The sequence below is a fragment of the Martes martes genome, assembly GCF_963455335.1.
Source record: "Martes martes genome assembly, chromosome: 7".
NCBI classification, from domain to species: domain Eukaryota; kingdom Metazoa; phylum Chordata; class Mammalia; order Carnivora; family Mustelidae; genus Martes; species Martes martes.
In genome coordinates this window covers 143,641,975-143,668,336 of record NC_137894.1, presented here as the reverse complement: position 1 = coordinate 143,668,336, position 26,362 = coordinate 143,641,975, and the positions used below count along the sequence as shown (strand labels likewise).

The 26,362-nt window shown below is 66.6% G+C and overlaps 2 protein-coding genes across 2 annotated transcripts; one reads left to right on the top strand and one right to left on the bottom strand.

Moving 5' to 3' along the window:
- Positions 1 to 2,111: 2,111 nt before the first annotated feature.
- Positions 2,112 to 11,108, top strand: TMEM179 (transmembrane protein 179; the record flags this gene model as incomplete). Its single annotated transcript, XM_080809273.1, has 4 exons — positions 2,112 to 2,416; positions 7,809 to 7,946; positions 8,463 to 8,541; positions 10,929 to 11,108. The coding sequence occupies 4 exons, from the start codon at positions 2,112 to 2,114 to the stop codon at positions 11,106 to 11,108; spliced, it is 702 nt and encodes a 233-aa protein (XP_080665399.1).
- Positions 11,109 to 13,178: 2,070 nt separating this feature from the next.
- Positions 13,179 to 25,114, bottom strand: LOC308346356 (nutritionally-regulated adipose and cardiac-enriched protein homolog). The gene is made up of 5 exons (XM_080809213.1): positions 24,922 to 25,114; positions 19,182 to 19,308; positions 17,730 to 17,859; positions 15,583 to 15,630; positions 13,179 to 15,176 (listed from the first exon to the last, which is right to left on the bottom strand). The coding sequence occupies exons 2-5, from the start codon at positions 19,290 to 19,292 to the stop codon at positions 14,971 to 14,973; spliced, it is 495 nt and encodes a 164-aa protein (XP_080665339.1). The 5' UTR covers positions 19,293 to 19,308; positions 24,922 to 25,114; the 3' UTR covers positions 13,179 to 14,970.
- Positions 25,115 to 26,362: the final 1,248 nt, after the last annotated feature.

Sequence of the window (26,362 nt, the reverse complement as noted above, 5' to 3'; positions counted from 1 at the left end):
CTAGTTTTTCTTTTTTATAGATCAGAGTTACTTCAATAACAAAGAAATCCCCTGACTTATGAAGGTTAAATAGAACTCATCTTTAAAAATGCCAGGGTCTTGTGCCTTTTAAGATGGGAGAAATTTAATAATCTTTCTGGCTTATCCTGTAGTTTTCCTGCTGGTCACTTCCTTCTTTACTGACATGGTCTGTATGGTTTTGACCAAACCCTGAAGTCCAACACCTCCAGACGTGTTCTGACTTGTCAGCCCCCTGGATCACGCATGGATGGGATGCCCACCGTTGCCCAAGATGTGTGTGGGGTGTCGATGCTGCGTTTCCTACATGGGTTTCCTTTGGTTGAACTGAGGTACCAGTCGTAACACAAACTCCAAGGGAACTATCCGAGAAGGGGGCTGCTGCCCCAGACCTGTGCGTGGTCCTCAGCATATGTTTGAAGTGACTCCAAGCTGTGGGCAAGTCACAGAGACTCGGCACGTGGCGTCCCGCACAGGAAAGGACGTCCGAACTCGGGGAGGTAAGGAGAATCCAAACTTACGATCGGTGAGATATTGTTTTCCAAGCAAGACTGACAGAACTGTAAAACGGACCTCAGTTCAGGAGACGGTGTTTGTGACACGGATATGGGAGTGAGTTTGTGCGACACAGTTAGACACCAGTTTGGCGATTTCTGCCAACACTTCACATGTGTATAAACCTGTGATGTAGAAATTCCTCTTCTAAGAATTTCCTTTATAAGAAGCACCCACACAAGTGGGCAAGCAGACCGGCATGAGGACGTTCACTCGACGGTATTCGAAACCGCGAATATTGAAGAATTAAACATCCGAAGAGGAAGAGTTAAGCGAATGTGGCACCAGGGTTATTACGAAGTGTTATGCAGTTATTAAGAAGAATAAAACGGATCTGAGCGTGCAGGCAGGGAGTAACCCCATCGTGTGTTGCTGAATACGGGAATCAGCCTGCAGGTATGTGTCGTAGGGAGCCTTTGTGTCCATTGTGAGTGCGTTGAGGCGCTTAGCACGATGTCTAGAAGCGTGGTTACCCCGACAGTGCGGCAGGGTGGTGAGGGGGAACGAGGAGGACACAGTGTCTGCTCACTTAATTTGTATCCGTCCTGCTTGACGTAAAAAAAAGCAGATATTACTTTGGTAATAAAACAAAAAGGCCTTTCAGTGCTTCCCACAGAAATGCTGATGTGATTGGAAACCAGTGGGCGATTTCTTCTAGAAGGAGCAGGGCTAGAGCCTCCTCACTGGGAATTGGACGAAACGTGACTTAGTCTTTAAGGGAACCAGACAAGGCATTAATTCTATTAATTAATGCATCAGCAGATTCCGTCTCAGCGAAGGCTGTCTTAATGAGGTGCTCGGGGCATCCATTATTTATCTTACAAATACCAACTCAGGGCCCTGCTCGCGTCGGGCCGGATAACGGATGTGCCCTCCGAGGGAGCGGTGCAGGGGAGAAGCGCACGGAGCTCGCAGACCGCTCCCTCCTCCCTGCGCGCACCCCTCCCCTCCGCCGTGACCCCGCGGGCCCCAACGCCCCCACTCCCCGTCCGTCCCTTCTCCCCCGCCGCGCACCCCAGAGCCCTGCGGAAGGGCCCTCCCGGCCCGGCCTGCGACCTCACTCCCGCCCGGCACTCCGGGCCTCCCGGACACGTCGCCCCCGGACCTCTCCGTCTCCTTTCCTTCCGGGGCAGGGGGGGCTGGGACGCAGGCCGCCCCCGTGAAGCCGCGCGGGTCACCCCCGGTGCCGCCAACGGCAGAGTCGCCGTCACGCGCCGACCTCGCCACACCGCCCTTCCCGGGGGCCTTCCCATTCCGCGTCCCCCGGGGCGCGTCCCTGCCCCCCGCGCCCACCCCGCGCGGCCCCCCGCGGCCCGGCCCGGCCCCCGGGAGCTGTCCGCGGTGCTGACCGCAGGCGCCGCCCGCGCTCGGCCGCTGCGCACGCGTCCCGGGCGGGGCGCGCAGGACCCGCCGGCGCCGCCACTGCGCAGCCTCCCGCGCGGCCCCGGCCCGGCCCGCGCCCCGCGCCCCGCGCCCCGCGCCTCCTCCGCGGCCCCGCGGCCTCCGCCGGCCGCCTCCCCGGCGCGCCCCGGCCGGCCATGGCGCTCAACCACCTCCTCCTCGCGCAGTGCGTCTGCTACTTCCTGGCGTTCGCCTTCAGCTTCGCGGCGGTGGTGCCGCTGTCCGAGAACGGCCGCGACTTCCGCGGCCGCTGCCTGCTGCTCGCCGAGGGCATGTGGCTGAGCGCCAACCTGACGGTGCAGGAGCGCGAGCGCTTCACGGTGCAGGAGTGGGGCCCGCCGGCCGCCTGCCGCTTCAGCCTGCTCGCCAGCCTCCTCTCGCTGCTGCTCGCCGCCGCGCACGCCTGGCGCACGCTCTTCTTCCTCTGCAAGGGACACGAGGGGTAAGTGGGGCCCGGCGGCGGCCGCCCTGCCCCGTCGCACGCAGCCCCGGGCCGGGTGCCGCGCCCCTTCCGAGCCCGGAGCGGAGGGGGCGCTCGGAGGCCCCAGAAAATCAACCCTGGGCGCTCACCGCCTCCGTGCAAACTGCCCTTTGTCTGCGCGGAACCCGGGGGCCAGGAGGGTGCCCCGCGCGCGCCGTACAAGGCCAGTACTTTCCCCTTTAAACGTGCATCACTCCCCCCCCCCCCCCCGCTTTGGGCATTAACCAGCCCGGCCCTGGGAGGCAAATGTTGCACCGTCATCTCTGAGGGGCCCTGGGCCCTCCCTGGCTTGCGGGCTCAGCGCAGGAGCTCGGAGCTCCTCCAGGTGCGGGGAGGGACCAGGCCAGGCAGCCGGCTGACAAAGCAGACTGGGGAGTCCTCCCCTCATCCCCACCCCCTTCCTCGGAGTGAGAAGGATGATGGCGCGGGAGGGCCAGAGGGACCATCTCTAGGCCCACAGGCTGGCCTGGGGACGCAAGACGGAGCAGCGTGACCACGAGGCCTTCCCGCCTCCTGGCCTCCGTGTTCCTCTTCACCTTTCCCCACCCTGGCACCATGCTGTGAGGGAGGGATGCGGGCCCCCACCCCCAGGTCCTCAGCCCATAGCCTTCCTCGTGCCTCCGCGCTGGGACCTCCTGGGGGCCCAGCCCTGCCCCTCGTGGGCCTCACATCCACAGGGGAAACCCCGGCCTGCTCCCAAACCCCGCCCCACCCTGGCCCCATCCATCCCTCGGCCGTTCTTAGGGGGGTTTCTTCTGGGGACACGAGGGACAAGCTACGGCTCTGAAGGTCTCACTGGGTCCGAGGGTCAGGTGGGCACTGTTGAGGGCTCTCAGCTTGGCTTGGGCACGGACAGAGGGGCCGGAGAGGATTCACAGGGGTGCTGGGTGAAGAGGCCTAGAGCAGCCCAGCGTGGGGGCCGAAACACCCAGAGGGCAAAGTCCAGCAACCCACGTGTGTGAGTTTCGGGGCAGCTCTCACAACACACCACCAACAATTTATTCTGCCGCAGCCCCGGTCAAGGTGTTGGCAGGGTGGGTTCCCTCGGGAGGGAGGATCCTTTCTGGGCTCGCCTCTGGTGGCTGCCTGCAACCGGGAACCTTCCCTGGCTTGGGCTTTGTGTGTCCGATCACAGTCTCTGTCTTCACAGGGCCTCTCCTCTCTCTGTTTCTTCCCCTCTTATGAAGAGACCCGCCATTGGACTTAAGGCCCAGCCTAAATCCAGGACGACCTCATCCCGAGATCGTTAGCTGAATGACACCTGCAAAGACCCCACCCCCAGTTAAGGTCACACACACCGGTACTGGGGTACCGGACACATGTTGTTAGGGTCACAGTTCAGCACACGACACGAAGGTTCTGGATTGAGGGTCTGCAGGAAGCCACGTGGTAGCCTGGGGGTCCTCCAGGTGCTGTGGGGCTGGGGCTCAGCCTAGGGTGAGCCTGGGCCGGTCAGGGGGCCACCCTGCCCTGCCACAGGCCTCCTCCTTCCCACAACGATGGCTGGTGTCCCCAGGAGGCGTTTGAGATGCCATCTGCCCGCACGTTTGCAAGCCAGGGTGTTACCCTAGTCAGTGTCTCTGTGCAGATCGGGGCGGGGAAGCACCTTCGATATGAGACGGGGTCTGAGGAGGAGGATGGACAGCGGCAGGAGAGAGTCGTTGGGGTCCCTTCCGTCTGGGAAGCTGAGGGCGGTGGGCACAGCCCGTGCGGGGGCCGTGCTTGGGCCATCAGCTCATGCCCACCACTCCCCCTTGTCCCTGTACGACCAGCGGCCTCAAGAGACCCCATCTTACAACTGTGAGATGAGAAGAGAGAGACCACCGTCACCGTGCTCCCCAGCTTTGAGGCCCGACTTGTGGGAAATGACCAGGACTCCCTTTCTCGAAGGGTCTGGGTCCTCAGCTCTCCCCGCCCTGCTCACAGTCTCTGGGGGTCCCTTGGGGCTCCAGAATCTCGCACCACTGAGCCACAGAGGCCGGGCCCTACCTTCCAGGTCCCCACCAGCTAGACCCTGAGCACCTGGAGGCCAGCTGTCTTACAGGGACAAGGGGCATGTGGCAGCCAGCTAGCCATGCTCTCTGTCGAGGTGCCGACCCTTTATCCCGGTTTTCTGGCAAGACTGGGCCAGAGCTCCCCTGAACATCCAGGGCTAGCCCTCCATCTGGGGGGGTCCTGGGCTGGATGAGCCCAAGGCAGGCGTGCACCTCATTTCTCTCTGCGTGCTTAGGGCTGAGCTCGCGAGTCACAAATCAGTGTTTGTTGACTGAAGACAGAAACATGCCCACGTGTGAGGTCGGCTGCCCCACAGCCCACCCTCCCCAGGCCCCCCCCCCCCAGTATGGAGGTCCGCAGGTCCACAGTCTGGCCGAGGGGTCAACCTTGCAGGCTGGCTGTGTCGGCAAGTCCTGGGCCCCCAGAAAGGTTGGGCTTCCTGTAGCCACAGGCAAGATGGGAACCCAGAGAAGCCGATCCCAGCTCAGCGGCTGGGCGGGCCTCCCAAAGCAGGCAGACAAGTGCTGGGTCAGTGGGGACTTGGGACGGACAGGAGGCACGGAAGGGCCATTAGAGCGAGCTCGTGGGATGGCGAGGGCCCTCGGGTGTCTAGCCCATCAGGGACCTCAGTGCCGCTGTCCAGCTCGTAGTCCTAGAGGGCCCTCCCCGCTAATTCTCCTGAGCCCGGCTGCAGAGACCAGCCAGGGGCCCCACCGAGAGCGAGGGCAGAACCCTACCCTTTGATCTGGGGGACGGGCTCACAGCTGGGACCCCCGAGCCTGGGTCAGACCTTGTCCCTGGTGCCAGCTCCCTCCTCACGTAGGGTGTGTCCCTGGGCAGATGGGGGCCCAGACAGCTTGTGTCCAGGAGCGGACAGGGTGAAAGGAGCAGGTGGGTGACCCACGGCTTCCCTGGGTGCTTCCGACTGGGGGCGCATGGGCGACCTGAGGGTGGGCCGCAGGCCTGGTGGTCTGGGGCAGCTTTGTCCGAGTGTGCCGAGCCCTCGAAGTGTGCAGGCGGCAGCAGTCTGTGATTGACAGCTGGGGAGCGCACCGGGTCAAAACCCCCCATCTGCCGGCCCACACATGTCCCCCAGCCCGCAAACGCTCCCAGGGCTTCCCGGGATCCGGTCACCATGGAGACGGCACATCCAGGCCGGCGCCCTGAGAGGCAGCGAGAAAGATGAAGTTAACCCAGGATGTGCCGGCCCTCCTGGTTGTTTGGCTGCTGCCCTGTGGGTCCTTGGGGAGCGGGGAGCTGGGCCACCTTGGGAAATCTGTGGGGCCGGGCCCAGGTAGGCTCTGGACACACCCCGTTCTTCAAAGCTCTGGGAAGCCCAGGCAGGCTCCATGGAAACGGACCAGAAATGGACTTGGCAGGAGGCTCCCGGGGGAATGACCCCAGCACCCCCCCTTCCCTGTCTTATGGGACGGGGATGCCACGTTCCTGTCCTCGGAGAACCCCGAGTCATACCTGTGTCACAGGGATGTGGCTGAAGTCTGCGGACAGTCTGGTTTTCTGGCTCTGGGAGGCTGCGTTGGAAACCCCGCTGAGGGAGGGGGGTGAGGCAGGTCTCGGACGGGAGTGGGGGTGTGTGTCTCAGGCCGTGCTGGGGGCTCCCCGAGGGGTGTTCTGGCCACACAGGGAACAGCGAGCCGCTGGTGTGCATCTCTAGAATTCGGTGCAGAGCATGGGGCCTGCTTCCCCCTCCCACGACAGGGAGCAGGATCTGAGGCCAGGTGGTGGCCTGGCCAGCATGGCCTCTGCATCCTGACCATCCTTCCTCCGGCTAGGAGGGCCTCCTGGGGGCCGTGGCTTCTCATCCAGGATGCTGGGCACCTGCTGGGCAGGGCACCTGGTGGGATGGCAGAAGGCTGTCAGCAGGTGGAGGGCACCTAGGAAACTGCCGTCGGGGGGTCTGGCCTTCTGTACTGAGGACAGGCGGCTTCTTTGCTCCCCCGGGACCACCGCGTTCTCCTCGGCTGGAGTGGGGCCATCCAAAGTCAAGGTGTAGGTTCTGAGGAACCTCTGCTTTCCTTAGAGCATTACCTCTGGGAGTGGATTCCCTGAGCCCTGCCTGGGCCCACACTGACTGCAGGGGGCATGGCTGGCCCCCAGCCACCATCTCCAGGGATCTGGCTGCTGACCACGCCCCCACGCTTCCGTCCCCTGTGGCTACGGCCCGGCCCCACGCACGCAGCTACGCAGCTCCGGGCGGCAGGTCAGGGCTCCGGTGATGGCTGGAGCCCATCCTGGGGAGGGAGCACGTGCTTTGGAGCAACACCCTGCAGTTATCACTCTCTATCCCTTGCCCACAGGAGCTCCCTCAGTTTCCACAGTGACCGGGTGGGAGACTCTTGCTACCCGATTTACAGAGGGAGAAATCGAGGCCCGGAGAGTAACTTGCTGAAGGTCATGCAGTTGGCATGACCTGGGCCGGATTTGACACTCTGCTCTGCCTGGTGACAAGCCGGGAGGTGGGGTGGGCCATCATGTACCCCTCTTTATGACCATAGGCCCCGAGCCCGTATTCAGAGCACCCAGGGCCCACCGGATTGCGTCGTTCAGAGTTGGCCGTCGGGGTCCCCGCCAGAAACAGGTGGTTCACCCAAGCGTGGCTAGCCCGAGGGGGGCGGTTGGCAGAGACGAGGATGTGGGCCAGGCGCGGGCGCTGCAGTGGCCCAGTCATGCCCTCTGGCCATGGGGACCACAGAGGGGAGGGTTGGCGGCCGCCTGGAGGGGGCACTGACCTTTGGTAGAGGGACAGCCCACCGGGGATGTCCCCTAGCAGGGGCCTGGGGGTGAGCTCCCACCACCCCCGGTCCCCTGCCATGTTCGCACTGGCTGAGCTCAGCCAGGAGCCTGGGAGAGGGGTCACTGCTATGGTCCCCTTGGGACGGCCCTTCGGGTGGAGGATGGAAGAGTCCCTAGGGGGGCCATGTCGGTGTGGCCCTGCCCCCTGTGCTCCCCCACACCCCCTCCCCGGTCACAGCTGGGCCTTTCAGGCTTCCATCACACCGCAGGCCCAGGCCGTCAGTGTGGATGACCATGTGGGCACAGGGCCTCAGGGCCGCCGAGCGGGGGAGTGGCCTGGAGAGGGTGCTGGTCCTAATGGGCTGGGAGCGAGCACCCCTGGGTTTGGATCTTGGCTCTGCCTCTTCTGGAAGGCCGTGCTGGCAAGCGCTCCCACTCCAGGCCTTTGGGAGGCTGGGATGGGACTTTGTGGTGGGGGACAGCGAGGGAGAGGAAAGTGTCCCCTGGTGGCCCTGCATGGCTCCCTCGCCCCAGCCGGGCCCAGCCCCGAGCTGTCTCCCGGCACTGGCTCACGGTGACCTTCCTCTCCTGTCCTTTGCTGAAGCTCCTTCCTCTACGCCTTCCTGAACCTCCTGGTCAGCGCCTCTGTGGTCTTCCTCGTCTTCATCGCCAGCACCATCGTGAGCGTGGGCTTCACCATGTGGTGTGATGCCATCACGGAGAAGGGCACTGTGCCCCACAGGTGGGCCTGAGCCCTGCCCCCCTCCCTGCTGCCCCCAGTGACATCCTGGGGCATGAATCCTATTCTGAGCACGAGGTTTTGCTCAACCTGCCCGGGGCTCCCACCTGTGCACACCTGGCCAGCACCTTCCCTGGACCTGTCCCCTTGATGTGGGTGCCCTCTTCACACAAGAGTAAGGCCCCTGCACCCCCGGGGGTGGGTCCGGGCTGGGGCACAGAGGCGCAGTGTGCTCAGGGTTCTGGAGACCAGATAGGACCACACGGCCAGGCCCCGCAGATCCCACCCTGTGCCGCCTTCGGAGTTGGGCTGCGGAGAACCGAGCTGGCTTTCTCCTGGGGGTTTGGAAGAAACAGCCTTAGGGATGGGGAGGAGCGTGAGCAGAAGCTTTTGGTTGGAAGGGGTCAGGGATGAGGTCTTTGGGGTCGGGATAGCTGCCTCACCGTTTAGGGGTGCTGCGTGCCGCTCCCTGTGCCCGGTGTCCAGCGTCACCTGCCACCCCGTGTCTTGCCGTTTCAGCTGTGAGGAGCTCCAGGACATCAATCTGGAGCTGAGCGTGGACAACTCTGCCTTCTACGACCAGTTCGCCATCGCCCAGGTAGGCGGGGCTGTCCTGGTGGGAGGGGCTGTTGGGTAGGCGGGGCTGTCCTGGGGGAGGGGCTGTCCTGGTGGGAGGGGCTGTTGGGGTAGGCCGGGCTGTCCTGGTGGGAGGGGCTGTTGGGTAGGCGGGGCTGTCCTGGGGGAGGGGCTGTCCTGGTGGGAGGGGCTGTTGGGTAGGCGGGGCTGTTGGGTAGGCGGGGCTGTCTTGGGGGGAGGGGCTGTCCTGGTGGGAGGGGCTGTCCTGGTTGGGGGGCTGCTGGGTAGGCTGGGCTGTCCTGGTGGGAGGGGCTGTTGGGTAGGCGGGGCTGTCTTGGGGGGAGGGGCTGTCCTGGTGGGAGGGGCTGTCCTGGTTGGGGGGCTGCTGGGTAGGCTGGGCTGTCCTGGTGGGAGGGGCTGTTGGGTAGGCGGGGCTGTCCTGGGGGAGGGGCTGTCCTGGTGGGAGGGGCTGTTGGGGTAGGCGGGGCTGTCCTGGTGGGAGGGGCTGTTGGGTAGGCGGGGCTGTCCTGGGGGAGAGGCTGTCCTGGTGGGAGGGGCTGTTAGGGGGCGGGGCTGTTCTGGTGGGAGGGGCTGTCCTGGTGGGAGGGGCTGTTAGGGGGCGGGGCTGTCCTGGGGGAGGGGCTGTCCTGGTGGGAGGGGCTGTTGGGTAGGCGGGGCTGTCCTGGGGGAGGGGCTGTCCTGGTGGGAGGGGCTGTTGGGTAGGCGGGGCTGTCTTGGGGGAGGGGCTGTCCTGGTGGGAGGGGCTGTTGGGTAGGCGGGGCTGTCTTGGGGGGAGGGGCTGTCCTGGTGGGAGGGGCTGTTGGGTAGGTGGGGCTGTCTTGGGGGGAGGGGCTGTCCTGGTGGGAGGGGCTGTCCTGGTTGGGGGGCTGCTGGGTAGGCGGGGCTGTCCTGGTGGGAGGGGCTGTTGGGTAGGCGGGGCTGTCCTGGGGGAGAGGCTGTCCTGGTGGGAGGGGCTGTTAGGGGGCGGGCTGTCCTGGTGGGAGGGGCTGTCCTGGTGGGAGGGGCTGTTAGGGGGCGGGGCTGTCCTGGTTTGGGGGCTGTTGGGTGGGCGGGAGTCTACCCGGTGGGAGGGACTGCCCGGCAGGCCGGGAGGAGTGCATTGCTGGGGAGGGGGTCGGTTCACTACTGCCTGCACGGCCTGCCTCCCCGCGCCCTCCTCCAGGGGAGGCTGAGGATGGCGCCAGGCCGAGGAGACGTAGCGAGCGAGTGGTATTCCTGGATTAACGAGGCTGGGGGGGGGCTCTTGCAGGTGGAGGTGGAGAGGGGTGAGGCATGGGGGATCCTGGGAGGAGGGGACAGGTGAGCTAGGTGCAGAAGTGAGGTCCAGGGGCTGAGAGAGTGGAAAGGAAACCAGGCATCCCATCCTGGGTCTGCAGTGCCCAGGGCCGGGACCTGGGGTTCTGGTCCTGGCGCCAAGTGGGCACGCTCCGACAAATGCTGGGGGCTCATGGCTGTTCCCTGGCCAGGGGAAGCTGATGCGCTGTCTGAGGAAGGGTGTGGGGGATCTAACCTGTGAGTTTGGAGGAGCCCACCCCCGATTGCTGTGGGGGGACAGCCCCTCTCCCAGCCCTGCCCTTGCGTGAGCTCCGTTCCCTGCCCTGCAGGTGCATTTCAGGGGAGCCCTTTAGTGAGGATGCTGGCGTGTCAGGATTTGCTAGTGGTCAGTAGGGGCTTTTTCTCAAAACTTGCATCTGTGTTCAGGCAGATGCTATTGGCGAGGGGTGCCCAGGTGGGGCTGGCTCCTTCCAGCTCTGAGCAGGGCTTGCTGGCACCCAGGTCCGTTTCTGGACTCCAGGCCCGCGTCTCAGGGCTCACGCGGGCCAGGGGCTGCTCTGAGGACCCTTCCCAAGGAGAGGTGCCCTCCAGGGGCTGGGCGTCCAGTGCGTCTGGAGGGTCTCTGCTGACGTGCGCAGAGACCGCCAGAGACACCCGCACGACAACTCAGCAGCAAAAGCTTCGGCCCTAATTTGCGCCAATTAGACTAGAAAGGTGAGAGCCGGGTCTGGTGACAGGTAACCCCCAGTGAGAGTCTGGTTGTTACAGCTCGGGCCTGGTTCTGATGAAATGGTTTCTCCTTCTGCTGTTGGGGAACCGCAGCTAAAGGTCGATTTGTTCCAGCGGCTGGAGAGGCGGCGTTACGGAGGGGCTCTCCGCGGAGCGGGGCGGGCCTGGCTGCCTGGGGCCCTGGGTGGCCAGAGTCCCAGGATGTGTTGTACCACCTGGGGTTCAGAGGGCCGGCTGCCGCGCCAGGAGGGGGTGGGTGGGTGAGTGAGGAGGCGCCGTGACCCCGTGGGTCCCACCTTGCTCTGGGGCAGGTTGGGGGGCACCGGCCGTGGAGGGTGGGTCTGGCTGGCCTCCTGACCCTGCCTCTGCCCTCCCTCTGTGTAGTTCGGCCTCTGGGCATCGTGGCTGGCCTGGCTGGCCATCACCATCCTGGCGTTCCTGAAAGTCTACCACAACTACCGCCAGGAGGACCTGCTGGACAGCCTGGTGCACGAGAAGGAGCTGCTCCTGGCCAGGCCGACCCCCCGCGCCTCCTTCCAGGAGGAGAAGAGCGCCGTCATCTAGGGGTGGGCAGGGGAGCCAGCCCCGGGACGCCCCCCACCCCTGCCCAGGGCTCATGGCCCGACCCAGGGGAGTGGCTGGGGACTCTGCCCGCCCCACCTACCCCTCGCCTTGCATGTCTCCCCTCGGCGCTGTGCAGCGTGAGTGACCGCGCTCACCCAAGCATCCCATTCCCACCGCGAGTGTGGTTGTGGACTGGGGTGGGCGCCAGCGCTCAGACAGGGGCACACAGAGGCCCTGGGGTGTCTTCCGGGCCCCATGCACGTGCAGCACACCTGTCTCGGGGGCCCTGGCCTGGCGAGCCTGGGCGGGGCGTGTCCACCCTCTCGGGCGCCTCTGGCCATGAGGCTTGCGAGTCGTGCCTCAGCGGCACGGCATTTCCACCTGCTTGCCCAGGGGTCATTCTGTGCCCAGTCCTGTGGCAGCAGCCAGTGTCCCCAGAGTGACCCCAACCCGTGCCGACCGCCCGTGCCGACCGCCCGTGCTGACCCCCGTGCTGACCCCCGTGCCGACCGCCCGTGCCGACCCCCGTGCCGACCGCCCGTCACTCTTTCTTGCTCCCGAGCTGTGTGTGGGACCTGCAAGTGGGGGGCCAACGGCAGGAAGGAGCTCCCCGGCCGTGCGCTCCCCGCCTTCCGGCCCTGCGCTTTGCCCACCCCGCTGCAGGGGCGAGTTCCCTGTGCTCCTGCTCCGCGGCCCCCGGGGGCCAGGCCGGGCTCAGGACAGAAAGCACAGGGGCAGCGGTGTTGCCCGCCATCCGGTGGTGGCTCTGTGGACGTCCTGGCAAGCGGTCGTGGTGTCAGAGCGGGAAGCCTGCGCCTGGTGCTCCAGGACTTGCTGGGGGAGCCCCGTGTGGCCCTGCCTGGAGAGGCCCTGGACCCCTATGTTCGTCTCACAGTGTGGGGAGGTGGGGACATGGGCTGGGGGGCACCCCACCTCTGGGGACGGGGGGATAGGGCAGGTGCCACTATGGGTGTCTGAAGGTGCGTGTGAGTACCGGTGTGTTCACATGTGTGTAAGTCTGCGTGGGGAAGGTGTGTGAGCTGGGGCACGTGTTGGCTGCACACGTGAGTGTGTTGTGTGTGAGCAAATATGTACCAGTCTGTGGGTGCGAATGTGCATGAGAATACGAGTGTGTGTGTATGTGTGAGTGTGTGAGCGTGAGTGGGAATGTGTGCCTGCACACGTGTGAGTATGAGCGTGCGTGTGTGTGTACACTGGAAGGCGTGTGCAGAGATCAGGGTGGGTGAGGACCCAGTGGTTCCTCCGTACCTTCCCCCACTGGGACCCCCCACCCCGTGCCCTAGGCGCCCAGTGGACGGCCTGCTTTCCCATCCGATGGTGCCAAAGCACCGAGGCCCCTAGAAGACATGACCCCATCCACACAGAGGCAGGAAGAGGAGTTGGGGGGACCTGGGACCCCGGAGCTCAGTGACCTCAGTAATTGGGGGCTGCTTGGCTGTGGATCCCCCTCCTCCTAGGGCTCCCCGGCTTCTGCACCTGCACGCAGCCCTCTGAGTCCTGTCCAGGGCTGGGGCAACCCTTCCCCCGGGCTGACCCTCCTGCTGCTCCCCACACCCCCCGTGTCCGTGCCTTGTGCTGCCGGAGGCTGGTTTGGTCTCCCAGATGGGGGTCTCAGGGTCTCCAGAGGCCGTGGGTCTGGGTCTGGGTCTGGGTGGAGGTGACTCATGGGGCGGGCAGCCAGGCTCTGGGCAGGGGAGCAGCGCCAGGCCGTGGGTTCCTGGAACCTGAGGGTCTGCTGCAGGTTTGGGTCTCGGGCTGGCAGGGATGTGTGCCCACGCTCACCTGTGTCACCTGCACAGCAGGGTGGTCGCTGTCCCGGACCTGTCCCAGGCCGGCAGAACCGGGCACCTCCAGATGTCCGTGTCTGGGGTCTTAGGGACAGCTGGGCCCTGGGAGCGGGTGGTGGGGCCGCGCTGTGTGCCCTGCAGGGGGCGGGGGTTAGGGGGCCCCGGGGCAGGACAGGACGGGCAGGGGGCAGGCCCCGGGCTTCCTGAGACGGGACCCCAGGATCGCGTCCACGGTGGCGCCTTGCTTCCCCCAGCTGCTGTTGGACGCCTCGTCTTTGTTTTAATTCTACTTCTGACGAAATTGAAAGTAATGATTCTTCCGGTTCAGTGTATCTATTTCTCAAAGTCAGAATAAACACAAGAGTTCCTGGGCCTCGCCCGTCCCCGCCCTGCCCGCTCCGCCGTGGCTTCCGGGCTCCGGGACTCGTCCGGCCGCCGCTGACACTTAGAAACCTGCTGGCGCGCGTCCCTGTAGCTTCAGGAACTGATGGGTCAGGGCTGGGCCTTCCTGTGGCCAGACCCTCACGCGTGTGCACATCCCGGGGGCTCTCTTCTCGCCGCGGCGCCCCAGGTGCAAGGGCGGCCGTCTCAGGGTCTTCCCCGGAGCCCCGGCTCACGCTGTGCGGACCCTCCGAGACCTGCCCTTGGCTGAGAGCCCCAGCGGCAGGGCTTCCCCAAGATGCCACCCGGACTAGACCGGGCTGAGCCCGAGGCCTGTGCCTGCCCCATGGGTTCGGGCACGTGACCCAACCTCTCCGAGCCTCAGTTTCCCTGCCTGGAATATGGGGCAGTAACCTGCCTGTCCTCTTCAGGGGGTGGGGGTGAGATGTGGGGGCCAGGAGGAGGGCTGGGCAGTGTCGGAGTTGGCGGCGATCACCCTGGTTACCCTAGAATCAGCTGGAGGGTCTGCGGGGGCTGGGGCTTGGGCCCCCCACTGCGGCCCCCTGGGGGCTTCGGCTCCTGGAGACAGGCCCGCTGGGCTCCCTGCTCTGGGCTCCCCAAACCCCAAACCTGGAAAACACCACCCCAGCCCTTGAGGCCCAGAAGGGGAGCCTTCACCTTTGCTTTAGCCAAGGAAATCCATCCCCATGTCCCTCCTTTGGGTAAAACCCCCCAGACTGGTAAAAGGGGTGGCAGTGAGTTTTAGTAGAAAATCCGTGTGTCCCTGCTTAGCCCGTGGGGCTGGACGCCCAGGGCCTAACCCCGGGAAGGGGCAGCACCGCACCGGCTGTCCTGTGGGCCCCTGTCTGAAGGTGGCTGGGGGAGACGGCGTCTTCCCGGCAGTCCGTCCTGGTGTCTGGCCGCGGGCCTCCCTGCTTTGTTCAGGCGCCCCCCTCCCTGCAGAGTCTGGAGGGGCCCCTGGAGTCTGTCGTGTCGTCTCCCCACGGCCTCGCGACGCCCGCAGTGGCGTGCTGCGTGCACAGTCATGGGATGCCGAGCCCCTGCCGCGGATGCGCGGCGCAGCCTGGGGGCCCCCGCACAGGGGCCTGTGCTCTGATGGTGGCGGGTCCGGGAGGAGCGAGCTTGCTCTCAGCCACCACCAGGCCGACAGCTGAGGAGGGGGGCAGCCCGTATGTCTCCCCAGAGCACGAGGGGTTCCTGAGGCCTCGGGGTCCCCGGGGAGCGGTCAGACCTGGGCTCAGAGTTTGGCGCCCCAATGGCACCAACAAGGGGAGACCCCAGGCCCCTGCCCTGTGTGTAGCTTCAGGAGGGAGGACACACCCAGCATCCAGACCCACCTGTCTCCACGGGGTTTTGAGGTCCAGGCCCCGCAAGCCCCAAGCTGCAAAGGCCAGTGTCCCCTCTGAGGGACCCCATGGATACAGGGCCGGCGTCCGTATCGAGGGGTTCTGTGTGGTCACATCCGGGCCTGGCCCAAGGGTGCGGAGAGCTCCCACCGGGGTGAGGGAGGGCCTGGGGGGCTCTCTCTCGCGTGGACTCTCTTTCTAATAAAACCGCGCAGCGGAGCCCAACGTGGGCATCAAGAGGGACTGCTTGTCGGGGCTCCGCCCCCCACTCGGCCAGTCGCAGGCCTGGAGGGGAGCCCGCCCCCGTCACAGCTGAAGGAGGCCGCGCCAGCAGGAGAGGGCCGTGTGCCTCAGGTACAGGCTGAGCCCCAGGAGCCGGGCCCGCAGGTCGTCAAGGGCCAGCGCCACGGGCTTGGCTCGGCCCCAGCACAGACCCAGCACCAGCATCAGCAGGACGCACACGGACAGCCGAAGGAGCAGGGAGCCGCCTCGGGGCCGCAGCCGGCTGGGCGCTGGGGTGGGGAGCGGAGGGGGACCCGATGAGCCCCTGCCCGCAGGCCTGGCCCCACCGTGAGGACCCGCGGGGCTCCCTCCTCCCTGCAGGACTGGTGGGGAGGCTGCAGACAGAGCAAGTTTCACCCCAAGTGTGGGCTCCCTTGGCGTGGGTCCCTGGGGTGTCTCGCATGGTTCCCATGGGAAGTGGGACCCCCCAGCCTTGCCTGGGGCCTCTGCCAGTGTTGGGTGGGTTCTGAGGAGCCTCCCGTCGGTGGTGCCCGGCCCCTCCCTGGGGGAAAGGGTACGGGGGAGGACCCCAGAGGGGCACAGTGTGTCAGGGTCCTGGCTAAGGGAGTGACCTTGCCAGGGTGGGGCGGGGGGCCCTGCTGGAGCCCCCGGGGGTGTGCGAGGGTTCAGACTCACCCCTGGTGGTGGTGGTGGCCGTGGTGGTGGTCTCCCTGCCGGCGATGTCTGGGAAGGAGAACCGAGGGTGGGCTCGGGCAGGGAGGGCCCCCGCCTGGCGGTGCACGCTGCCTCCGCCTGTCCAGTGTCCTCAGTACCCCGCATCTCACGGCCACCCCGCAAAGCTCTCGGAGATGGGCCGAATCAGGTACAGCCGCCCCGTTTCACAGGTGGGAGGTCCACGCACCCCCGTCCAGCTCCCCCCACATCACCCAGGGGTCCCCCCAGCCTCACGGCGTCAGGCTCAGGCTGCCAGGACTCGGGGAGCCCCAGAGGCTAGGTGCTGCTCTCAGAGCCTGTGGGAGTGTGGAGTGCGGTGACCCCGTGGTGGCTCAGGGGGGCCTGCAGGGGTCCTGGGGCGGGACCATAGGGGCTGGCACTGGGAGAGGGCCGGGCAGGACCCTGGCTCCTGTCCATCCCCCGCAGTGCACTGGGGAGTGCCAGGCCAACTCCTGGACCACCGGGCCCTGATTCCCCACCCGCTGAGTCTCTGTCTGCAGGGCTGCTGGGAAGCTCCCGGGGGGGTGCAGAGCTGAGCTCGTGGGGGTGAGTGCTGGACCCGGGAGGGACGGGCGCAGAGAGCAGGTGTGAGGAGTCCCAGGAGTGGCACAGGGCCCTTGGGAGAGAAGCTGAGACCTGGATGGGATGTTTAGGGTGGGCCATCCGGGGAGACACCAGCATGTGCCGCCCATGAGTTTTACCCAGCACTTGGCAGGTCTCAAGAAGCACCGTGCTTGGGGGCAGCGTCAGGCAGGATCTAGGATGCCCCCGTGACTCTGGGCCCTCTAGCGTCGTCCTCCCCTTGCTTCTACTCAACAGAATAAGGCCGAGTGGAGGGGATTCTGCAGCTGAGCTGAGGGGCCGACCCCGCTCAGATGACCTTCAGTCCCTCCAAAGGGAGAGCATCTCGGGTGGGCCTGGCCTCATCAGGGGAGCTGTGTAAACACGAGGGAGTGTCCGCTCCTGGTCTCGGAGGCGCAGCGCTGTGGGTTCTACAGCCGCCAGGAAGCGAAGTCCGCAAACAGCTCTGTGAGCTTGGACCAGGGCCCCGGGCCTCCACTGGGAGGTGGTCCCGGCCCACACCTGGACGGCCGCCTTGGGAGACCTGAGCAGAGGACCAGCTACACCGAGCCTAGACCCCTGACCCAGGGGGTCACCGTGATAATAAACATGGGCTGCTCGAAGCTTCTGAGTCTGCGATAACTTGTTCTGTGGCGGAGCCAAGGGCAGGCTTGCGGCAGGGCCAAAGGGGCCAGGGGAGGAGAGGGCCGGTGGCGGGGAGGGGCTCTGGGGCTGGGAGAATTCGGGAGGTGGGCAGTGCAGGACGCAGGCGTGGGAGGAGCTGCGGGGCAGCGGGAGGCGTCCAGTGCTGGCGGGAAGAGCAGGCGGGCACCGCCCACTGCCCTCCCTGTCCCGGCCCTCCACCGGGCGGGCACTGCCCACTGCCTTCCCTGTCCCGGCCCTCCACCGGGCGGGCACTGCCCACTGCCTTCCCTGTCCCGGCCCTCCACCGGGCGGGCACTGCCCACTGCCCTCCCTGTCCCGGCCCTCCACCGGGCGGGCACTGCCCACTGCCCTCCCTGTCCCGGCCCTCCACCGGGCGGGCACTGCCCACTGCCTTCCCTGTCCCGGCCCTCCACCGGGCGGGCACTGCCCACTGCCCTCCCTGTCCCGGCCCTCCACCGGGCGGGCACTGCCCACTGCCTTCCCTGTCCCGGCCCTCCACCGGGCGGGCACTGCCCACTGCCCTCCCTGTCCCGGCCCTCCACCGGGCGGGCACTGCCCACTGCCCTCCCTGTCCCGGCCCTCCACCGGGCGGGCACTGCCCACTGCCCTCCCTGTCCCGGCCCTCCACCGGGCGGACACTGCCCACTGCCCTCCCTGTCCCGGCCCTCCACTGGTGGCTCAGATTTGTTTTTTCCTTCCGGTTCCTGTTTTCGTGACCGTTACTTGTCTAGCCTGAGCCGTGGGCCTGGGCTTTACTGGGGTTCTGTCTGTGGAGACAGGACGGGGGGCAGTGGTCCCTCCCGATGGCCCCCCGTGTGGTCCTGGGCCGTGTGGCTCCCCGCCCCCCGGCCCCTTGCCTGCTTGCCGTGCTCTGTTCTTACAGTGGACAGCCGCCTCCGGGGGCTCCCGGAACCGCACCCGCCTCGAGGTCCTCTGTGGCTCGGCCCCGTGGCCGCAGCGCTGTGGCCGACTCCGCCTCAGGATGGGGTGGGGGCACTGCCTGTCGCCCTCCTGGGACGGGGGTGGGAGGCAGAGGGAAGCAGGCAGAGGTGAGCCCCCGGGGGCTGGAGACAAGGTGCCCTGGCCAGGATCCCTGCTGCCGCTGCCGGGTTTGTACAGAGGGACGCCCTGGGCCGGGGGGCCGCTGGGGGGTGCGTGGAGACCCCATGGACGGGTCCCACCTGCTGCCCCTGCCTGGTGGTCTGACCCCAGGGGCTGGTACCAACCCCGACAGGGCCCTTAGTGATGCCAGTGACAATGACAGTAACTGTGAATGTCCACCAAGGGCCGTCTTCCTGCCCGAGCTGCTACACGAAACCTCTCTGAGTTCTGAAACGCTGGGCCCCAGGTCTCCTCTGTGCCCGGGCACCACCGGGGAGGCTGAGCCCTGAGCCAGGTCTGTCTGAGCTCAGTGCCTGGCTTGTGTCACACAGCGGGCCTCTCACCCGTGGCCACCGGGAGGGATCTGGGCGTGAGGCCTGGGCTGGAGAGGAATAGAGCCTGGAGACAGGTGCCCGCGGAGGGGCTGCTCTCCCACCCACGCTGAGTTTGGAATATAGAGTTGCTAGACTGCTCTGAGCCTCAGTGTTCCCACCTATAAAATGGGGACAACAGGCTGTTCTGAGCAGAGTACACCCGTTTTGAGTGGCTCCTGGCTGCGAGGTCCCGGCCGCACAGAACTTGCTGCTGGCCTTCTGGGGGACACGGGACCCACCTAGTCCTGGGGTCGGGCCCAGCTCATGGCTGTCCCCTCCCCTCGGCTGCGACTCCTGCGCCCGTGGCCTGCCACCAGCCTGGCCCTGAGCACAGAGGCTAGGTGGGGACTCAGGTCTGAAGTTGGTCCCCATTTTGCCCTGGCCTGGGCCTGTCCCTCACAGGCCGTCCTGGTCCTCCTCTCTCCACCCTCCCCCACTCGCAGGCCCTCCTCCCTGAGCTGCAAGGTGACCTCGCTGGGGAGGCCGCTGGACTTGTTGCCGCCTTCTCCGGAGGCTGCCATGGCTCCCGCCTCCTCTGCCTCGCCTGCGCGCTCTCCTGGCCCATCCCGCCTGCCCGGGCCGCGGCCTTGCTCCTCTGGGTATGACAAGTGTCCCCGACTAGGGGCCTTTAACCTCCTCCGCCAGACGGAATCTTTAAAGAGCCACCAGCACCCCCCCCCCCCCAGGTGATTTCCTCTCCTGGGAGTCCTGGGGCCAGGACAGCTCAGGCGAGGACAGGGACCGTGCCTCCTGCCTCTGCTCCCCCTTCCCCAGCCCCAGCGGGAGCCCTGATGGCTGACCCTGGTGCACCTGGCCTTGGGGTCCCGGGATCAGGCCTTGTCCAGGACCCAGCCTTACCCTCCCTGCCCTGGGCATTGGCCAGCCTGGAGCTGCCTCTTCATTCTTCCTGGTGTGATGTCGCGTCTCTGGCCAGGAGCTGGGGCTCGAGGCTTGCCCTGCGGGCTTCATTTACTGGAACATGGCCCTGAGAGAAGCAGAGACACTATTACTGTCCGGGCGGCACTGGTAGGGGTAGACGGAGGGCCCAGCAGCAGGTGTGGCTCTCCTGCCGGTGCTCCCAGCGTGGTGGTCCCAGCACCCTCGCCGGCAGCGGGCGCCCCCCCACCCCCATCAGCTCTGGTGGCCGCGCTGGGTTCCACGCGGCTGTCGTCTATGACTTACAACCAGCCGGTGGCACTGGGCGCTCCGAACGTGTGCGTTGACCACGTCACGTGCAGTGTTCGGAGGCGTGTCGGGGAGACTCGGGCGAGAGGGAAGGGGTCCGGGGCCAGGCGTTGTTGGGGCTGCGTGGGGCTGGGAAGGCTGCCCCAGAGGGTCTCCTGCTCCGTGAGGGGCTGGAGCTGGTGGGGCCCCCGCAGACTCTCGTCTCTGTCTCTCCGTCCGTCCATCCCTCCCCGTCCCAGGTCTAACTTCCTTACTCACTGGGTGTAAGGAGGCGCCTCCCCAAGTCCGTGAGCCCGTGACGGCCTAGCATCGTCCTTCCCGGCTGTGGCCCCTCTCGGGGGGATTCTCTTTCCCCTGGAAGGTTCCTGACTTCTGAGACCTGCCCCGCTCCTGCTGCGGGCGCAGACCGCGCCTGGAGCCCGTGCAGGTGAAGCCGGGCCCCGAGCACGAGTCCTTCGAGGGCCCCGGGTTCGGCGCCCCCGCTTCAGTGTACATGTGGGGAAATTGAGGCCACGTGGACACCAGGGGAGTCTCTGCCCCCCCGGAGAAGGAGAGGAGTTGGGGTTGGCACAGGGGCCCCCTGCTCCCCTTTATCCCCAGCCCCAGGCTCCTCCCTGGCTCCCCGGTCTGGGTCCTTGGAGGACAGCCTTGCCCCCTCTGCACACGGTGCACGGCGGGGCTTTGTGAGGCGCGTCCCTGTCTTCTGCCGTCCAAGGACCCCACCCCGTGTCCAGGGCTGAGAGCGGGGCTGAAGCGGAGGGTCCCACATGGTCCCCGCGCAGGGCCCTCAGGGTCCCCCAAGGGGCGGGCAGCCTCAAGGGGGGAGCGGGTCCCGTGCAGTCTTCCCTGGGGAGATGATGGGGTACCACGCGCCTCACCCGACGGCGTTGGCACCGCAGCCGCGCAGAGCCCCGTGATGGTGGCCGCGGCCCGCACCCGGCAGCTTCAGTTACTCTAAAGCGAGCGGTTTTCCCCTCCTCAGCGTCAGGTTTTTATTGCAAATGGAGTCAGGGAAGGAGCCTGGAGCCCAGGGGAGGGGGCCACGGCCGGGAGGGCGGCCTCCCACGAACGTGTGCCCGTCCCTCAGGTGAGGAGACAGGCCTGGAGAGGCTCGCGGAGAGCCCCCGCTCGGAGCCCTGCAGCGCCCCGGCCCCCGCCTGGGACGGGGGACAGCGTCGTGCATGCGCGTGTGTGCGAGTGTGTGTGTGTGCATGGGAGCGCGACTGTGTGAGCCCAGCTGTGTGAGTGCGTGTGAGTGTGAGCAGGGCGTGTGGCTGTGAGCATGTGTCCACGTGCATGTGCGAGCATGTCTGTGTGTGCTTGTGTGTATGGGTGAGTGTGAGTGTGTCCATGTGCGTGCATGCACACTCACTGCGTGTCTGTACATGTGAGCACGAGTGTGCTCATGCACGTGGAGCACCTCTGCGTGTGTAAGGCGAGGGCGTGTGATCACACAAGCATGTGGGTGTGTGCCGTGTGCATGAGTGTGTCTGAGTGTGAATGGGCCCATGCGCGCGTGTGTGTGTGGTGTGTGCAGCATGGCCGTGGGTGTCTCTGTGGCTCTGGTGCAGGCAGCCGGGGGGGTCCCACCTGCTTCATCACAGGCCCTGTGTGACCTGTGTGACCTTGGAAGGCCCCCTAACTCTCTGCCTCAGTCTACTCAGCCGAAAATAGGGATCACAAGCGTGACCTCGTCCGTGGGCTTGGGGAGGGCAGGCACGGCTGTGTGTCAGGGGCTCAGGGTGAGCCTGGGACGGTCACTCGGGGAGAGTGGCTTTGCTCGGGCACAGAGCCTGGGGCCCCTCTGCCTGTGTGAGGACGGGAGCCCCGGGCGTTCTCCAGCCCAGTGCCTTTGCCTGGGTTGTCGTCCGCTGTCGGCTGGTCTCCCCCCGCCTCCCCGCTGCCCACCGTCCGTGCCCCCCCCCCCCCCAGCCCTGTCTCTGCCGTCAGTCTGGCTCGGGCTCCGGCTTCCCCTTGAATGTCATTTCCTCCAAGACAGGTGAGGGCCTTTGCCGACCCCTAGGATTGGCTTGAGTCCTGGGCTCTGTCTTCCTGTGGCTCGGTGACCTTTCTCAACAGCATGACTGGCCCGGGGCCTCAGGAAGAGGGGAGGACTGCTCTTGGCTCCGCCTCCTGGCTCCCCCTCCGCCCCCCTCCAGCCGCTGGCAGGGCCCCCTCCCCAGGCTGGACTGCCGAGGGCAGGGCCCTGCATGGGAGCGGGGAGGCCTCGGAGCCTGTGGCAGCGGACAGTGTGTAACAGGACTGCCCTCCACGCTCAGGCCGCTCGTGACTGGTTGGTGATAAAGGGTGGAAAATAGCTCAGGCCTGGGGCCCGCGGAGTGTCACCACGGCCCTCCCACCACGGAGGACACACCCCGAGGGCAAGGCTTCTCGGTCAACAGCCTCTCACCTCTGCTGAGGGGACATTCTCTCCCCCTGGGGGTAGGGACCTCGGTCGCAGCCTGGCCCCCCTTGTCTCTAGGTGGGGGCCTGCCTGGCTGGGCCTGCCGGTCGGAGCGGGGCCAAGGGTGCCTGAGGCACAGGGCCTGCCCCAGGCCGGGGCCAGGGGAGCCGTGGGGGGAGTCTTAGGCTCTCTTGGAGCCTAAGGTCTGGCCAAGGCCATGCGTCCACAAGAGCTCTGACCATCTACGGGGTTTGGCCCACCAAGGCTGAGCCTCTGTAGCCCAGCTGGGCAGCCCAGGCCCACTGCTCCCGCAGCCCTAGCCCCGCACGCGGCTCCCACCAGCTCCCGCCCGGCTTACCGCCTCCAGCGGCACCAAGCCCCAGGGCTGGGCCACCTGTCCTGCCATCGCTCTGTGATGCTGCCTGGGAGGCTTCTCACCAGCTCCCGGGCCAGGCTGACCACGTCCCTGTGCCCGGCTCACCCCTGCCACCGGCCACCCACTGCCTGCTGGTAGGTCTCTATGCTCGCCAGGGGTCCCTCTGACACCCCACGTAGTGCAGGCCTGCGCAGGAGGGGGCCTTCCCCCGCTGTGACCGTGGGGCGGGCAGCCAGTCCGGAGCCCGCACCTGCTGCCCCTGCACGGTGCCTGTTTGCCTGCAGGAGCCGGGGCCCAGGGGCTGGAAGAGCTTCCTGGGGGTCCCGGAGCCCTGGGGAGACCGAGGGTCTCCTCCTGAGCTGGCACGTCTGGAGCTGGAACGGGGGAGCCACAGCCTGCGCCTGTCCCGCGCACCCGTCCCGGGGACCCCTCCCCCAGGGGCCGTGGGGCTGGCGCAGGTAGGAGAACCACGTCCGGACCTCATCCCGCAGAGGCCGGAGCTTGAGCCCCACGGCTCACAAACCACATACGCGCGCAGCCTCCCTCCAAGCCCCGTGCGCACACACGCACACTCACGTTGCTGCCCCCCCCCCATTCACACACACGCACACGCGCACGGGCCCCATCCGGCCCACCCGGGCTCCTGCACGGGCTGCCCCCGGGGTGACCTCACCCACCTGCCCGGCCCCCAGTCCGCTGGCGATCGCATCCCTGAGCAGAGTGGGAACCGGAGCTGTTGCGGCTCCCGGGCCAGCGGAGAAGTTTCCATTACAGCCGTGGGGCAGTGGCCTCTGGACAGCCCGGCCCTGGAGGAAGCCGTCCCCACGGGGCCTGGTGGCCTTGCGCGGTGTGTGCCCCCCCCCCGCACCTGAGCAGCTTGTCTGAGTGAAAGCCGGGGGGCTGCTGAGGCCCCCGGACGCACACTTCACCTTCTTCCAGCTGGGGAAGGGGACAGGAGGCCGCGGGCAGTCCCTCGCTGGCCTCCCCTCAGGAGAACGGGGAGCAGAGTGAGGGCCAGCGGGCAGGGGTCCTCAGGAAGGGCTGGCTGCCCCCAGCCCATTCATAGCCCAGGACAGGCTGGCTGCTCCCCAGATAACACACATTCCTGACCTCAGTAAGAGGAGAACCCCGGGGCGCGCCCCGGCTGACGGCTTGCTCCCTGGGCTTGCCCTGCCTGGGCCAGGGTGTGAGGACCAGGCGCTGTCTGGGCTCCACAGATGCTCCCCCATGTCTCTGGACATGGGGCCACAGCGGGTCAGGGGGACGCCGGGTGTCTGCTGGGTGCAGGGGATGCCCTGGAGTGGGAGATCTTGACCTTGAGAGCCCCAGGCAGAAGGGAGCAGGTAGACCCCGGCCACAGGGAGACCTGGGGGGTCACTTGCCCCGAGTTCCGGGCCCCCGTGTAGACTGGAGGTCTACGCCGCCATCCAGCACACCATGAAGATGGAGGTGATGCGCCGACCTGCCCGGAGGGGACCGCACACAGTAGGCGCCCAGCGAACGGTGTGTCCCGGGTCGGAGGGGTGACCACGTGCGCGGGGGGCCAGAACGGAGATTCCGGCCGACCGGGTCAGCTCACAAAAGGGCCAGTTCCCTGGGATAACTGAGTGCTGTGGTCTGGGCTAAGTGCCCGGAGTGACCCCATTCCCTGCTCGACCAGGCTGTGCCCGCATAGACCTACCCTCAGCAGGACCCCAGGGCCTCTGAGGAGGGCTCGCCGGTGTCCATGTCCAGCCCTGCTGTCCCGACAAGAATCCGGGCTGCTGGCCACTTCCGAAGGGGTCGCGCTCGGCTCATGGCTGGGGAGAGCCGTAGAGACGGGCACCCCGGCTTTGTAGTGGGAAGCACCCAAGCCACCCCCCGCAGCGGCCGGGCCTCGGGCAGGGGCACAGATAAAGGGGCTGGCAGGGCCCTCCCTTGGGTCTGGCCGGGCCGCTGGGGAAGGGCTCAGAGTGCTGGGAACCAGGGTGTCTCTGCGAGCACCCACCACTCCCACTTTCCAGACAACACATGAGGTTCAGAGGGGCCTGGGTCTTCTGGGGTCACTGACCACCCTGGTCTGCTTGGGAATGTGCTCGTTTTAGCACTGAAAGCCCACGTGCCGGGTGAACGGGATGGACACCCCCCCCCAGTCTTTGTCTAGGGCCACGCGGAGTTCTCTGCCCTGACCCTGTCCGCCTGTCCACCTGTCCTCCTGCCTGTCCGCCTGTCCGCCTGTCTGCTTGTCCGCCTGCCTGTCCTCCTGCCCGCCTGTCCTCCTGTCTGCCTGTCCGTCTGTCTGCCTGTCCGTCTGTCCTCCTGCCCAGCTGTCTGCCTGTCCTCCTGTCCGCCTGTCCTGCCCGCCTGTCCTCCTGCCTGCCTGTCCTCCTGTCTGCCTGTCCGTCTGTCCTCCTGTCCTCCTGCCCGCCTGTCTGCCGGCCCGCTCATCCTCATGTCCTCCTGCGCACCTGCCCACCTGCTTGCCTGTCCGTCTGTCCGTCCGTCCACCTGCCCGTCTGCCTGTCTCCTGTCTCCTGTCTTCCCGCCTGTGCCAGGTTCCCTGCCGGCATCTCTGGCTGCGAGTCTCCACTCCGGCCCCTTCATTCCCAAATGGGAAGTGAGCTTCCCCCGATCGCCCGGAGCTGGGCCCTCACCTGGCTCCCTCCGGGGTCTGAGAAGCCAGGCTCTGCGGCGTCCTCCAGTGCGAGTGGTTCAGGGTGCTGCTGGCCTGCTCTCGGGCCCCCGGAGAGGCAGCCCCGGGCCCGTGCAGCCTCCCGCTGCTTGGGTCTGGAGCTGGTGCTGGCTGACCCGTGGGGCGAGTCTGCAGCCGGCCGGCGTCCCCGCCCCAGGCCCCTCGGCAGGGCGGCAGAACTTGGCCAACTGGCAAACGCTGAGCTATAATTACCTCTCCCCTTTGGCAGAAATAGCAGTGACCCCGCAGATCGGCCACTGGCCCTGGTGTGGGAGGGGAGCTGCCGGTTTCCCAGGCCCCAAACACAGTCAAGATAAGGGGTCAGTGCCCCGTCCCTGCCCTCCCGGCTTCTGGTTCCAGAGCTTTGGAGCCCTTGGAAAGCCCATGGATCGGAACCAGAGGCAGAGCCGGGGTGGGGAAGGCCGGGAGGTGGGGGGGGGGGCTGTCGGAAGGGAGGGGAGCACAGAGTCCGGCCCCTGCTCGACCCCGCCCCCGAGAGGAGCCCACCCGCTTCCCACCCCTGCACCCTCCCTGTCCTGCTCTGGACACGAGGTCACGAGGTGCCATGTGGGGGTGCGCCCTGCGTGTCTCCGTGCTGGGGCCACGGACCGTCCGTGTCAGGGTCAGATGGCAGACGTGAGGCTCACTGCGCTTGGCTCTGCCTCCCGGGGCCAAGCCGCCGAGGACCGGGTAGAGGGTGGTCGGCACCGCGTGTTCCCGAAAAGCCCTTCCCATCTTCATGTGTAAGGGGACACGGTGTGGTGTCCCTGTTCTAGGGACACCGCCAAGGAGGGCTGGGGCCATCGGGGGTCCTGCCGGCAGTTTGGCTTCCTGAGGTCCTGGGACCAGACGATCCCCACCCCCGGACGCTGCCGTGCCTGGCTGGGTGATGGCCTGCTGCCCCCAGGGCCCACAGGGCCTGACTTCGTTGCCGCTCGCCCTGTGGGGGTTTATGGGCACACCCGAAGGCCCGGCCACGCGAGACCGGCCCCCAGCTCTGCTCCCAGCCTGCTAATGCTTCCCGGCCTCGTCTGATCAGATGCGCACGCGCCTCCATCGATTGGGTTCAATACCCCTGGTGTCTGCAGGGCGAGGTAAGGCTGGCCCCGGGAGGCCTCAGAGGGTCTTTGGTCCCTGTGTCCCCGGGGAGGTGCTGTGGAGGGCCAGGGGCACGGGTGTGCTCCCAGCTCCGTTGCTGTCCGGCGAGGGGACCCCAGGCAGCACGCCTCGACTCTCCCGTCAGCCGGAAGCGACCCCTGGCACCCCACCAGTCCTCTGTCTGTGGTTCTCCACTGGACCCTTGCCCTGTGCCAGGCCCTGGGCACACAGCTGTGCCCTCGCTTGGCTGTGAGTTCTCGGGAAGGCAGGAGACATCCCAGTCCCTACGTTGTCCCAAGAGCTGT

Excerpts from the sequence above, each read along its gene's own strand:
- LOC308346356 (XM_080809213.1), bottom strand. The coding sequence starts at position 19,292 with ATGAAGCCCGCAGGGCAAGCCTCGAGCCCCAGCTCCTGGCCAGAGACG. Across the intron at positions 15,631-17,729 it reads CCCGGAGGCGGCTGTCCACT|ACATCGCCGGCAGGGAGACC; the intron begins GTAAGAACAGAG and ends TCTCCTTCCCAG. Across the intron at positions 15,177-15,582 it reads GGCCACCACCACCACCAGGG|CGCCCAGCCGGCTGCGGCCC; the intron begins GTGAGTCTGAAC and ends TCCCCACCCCAG.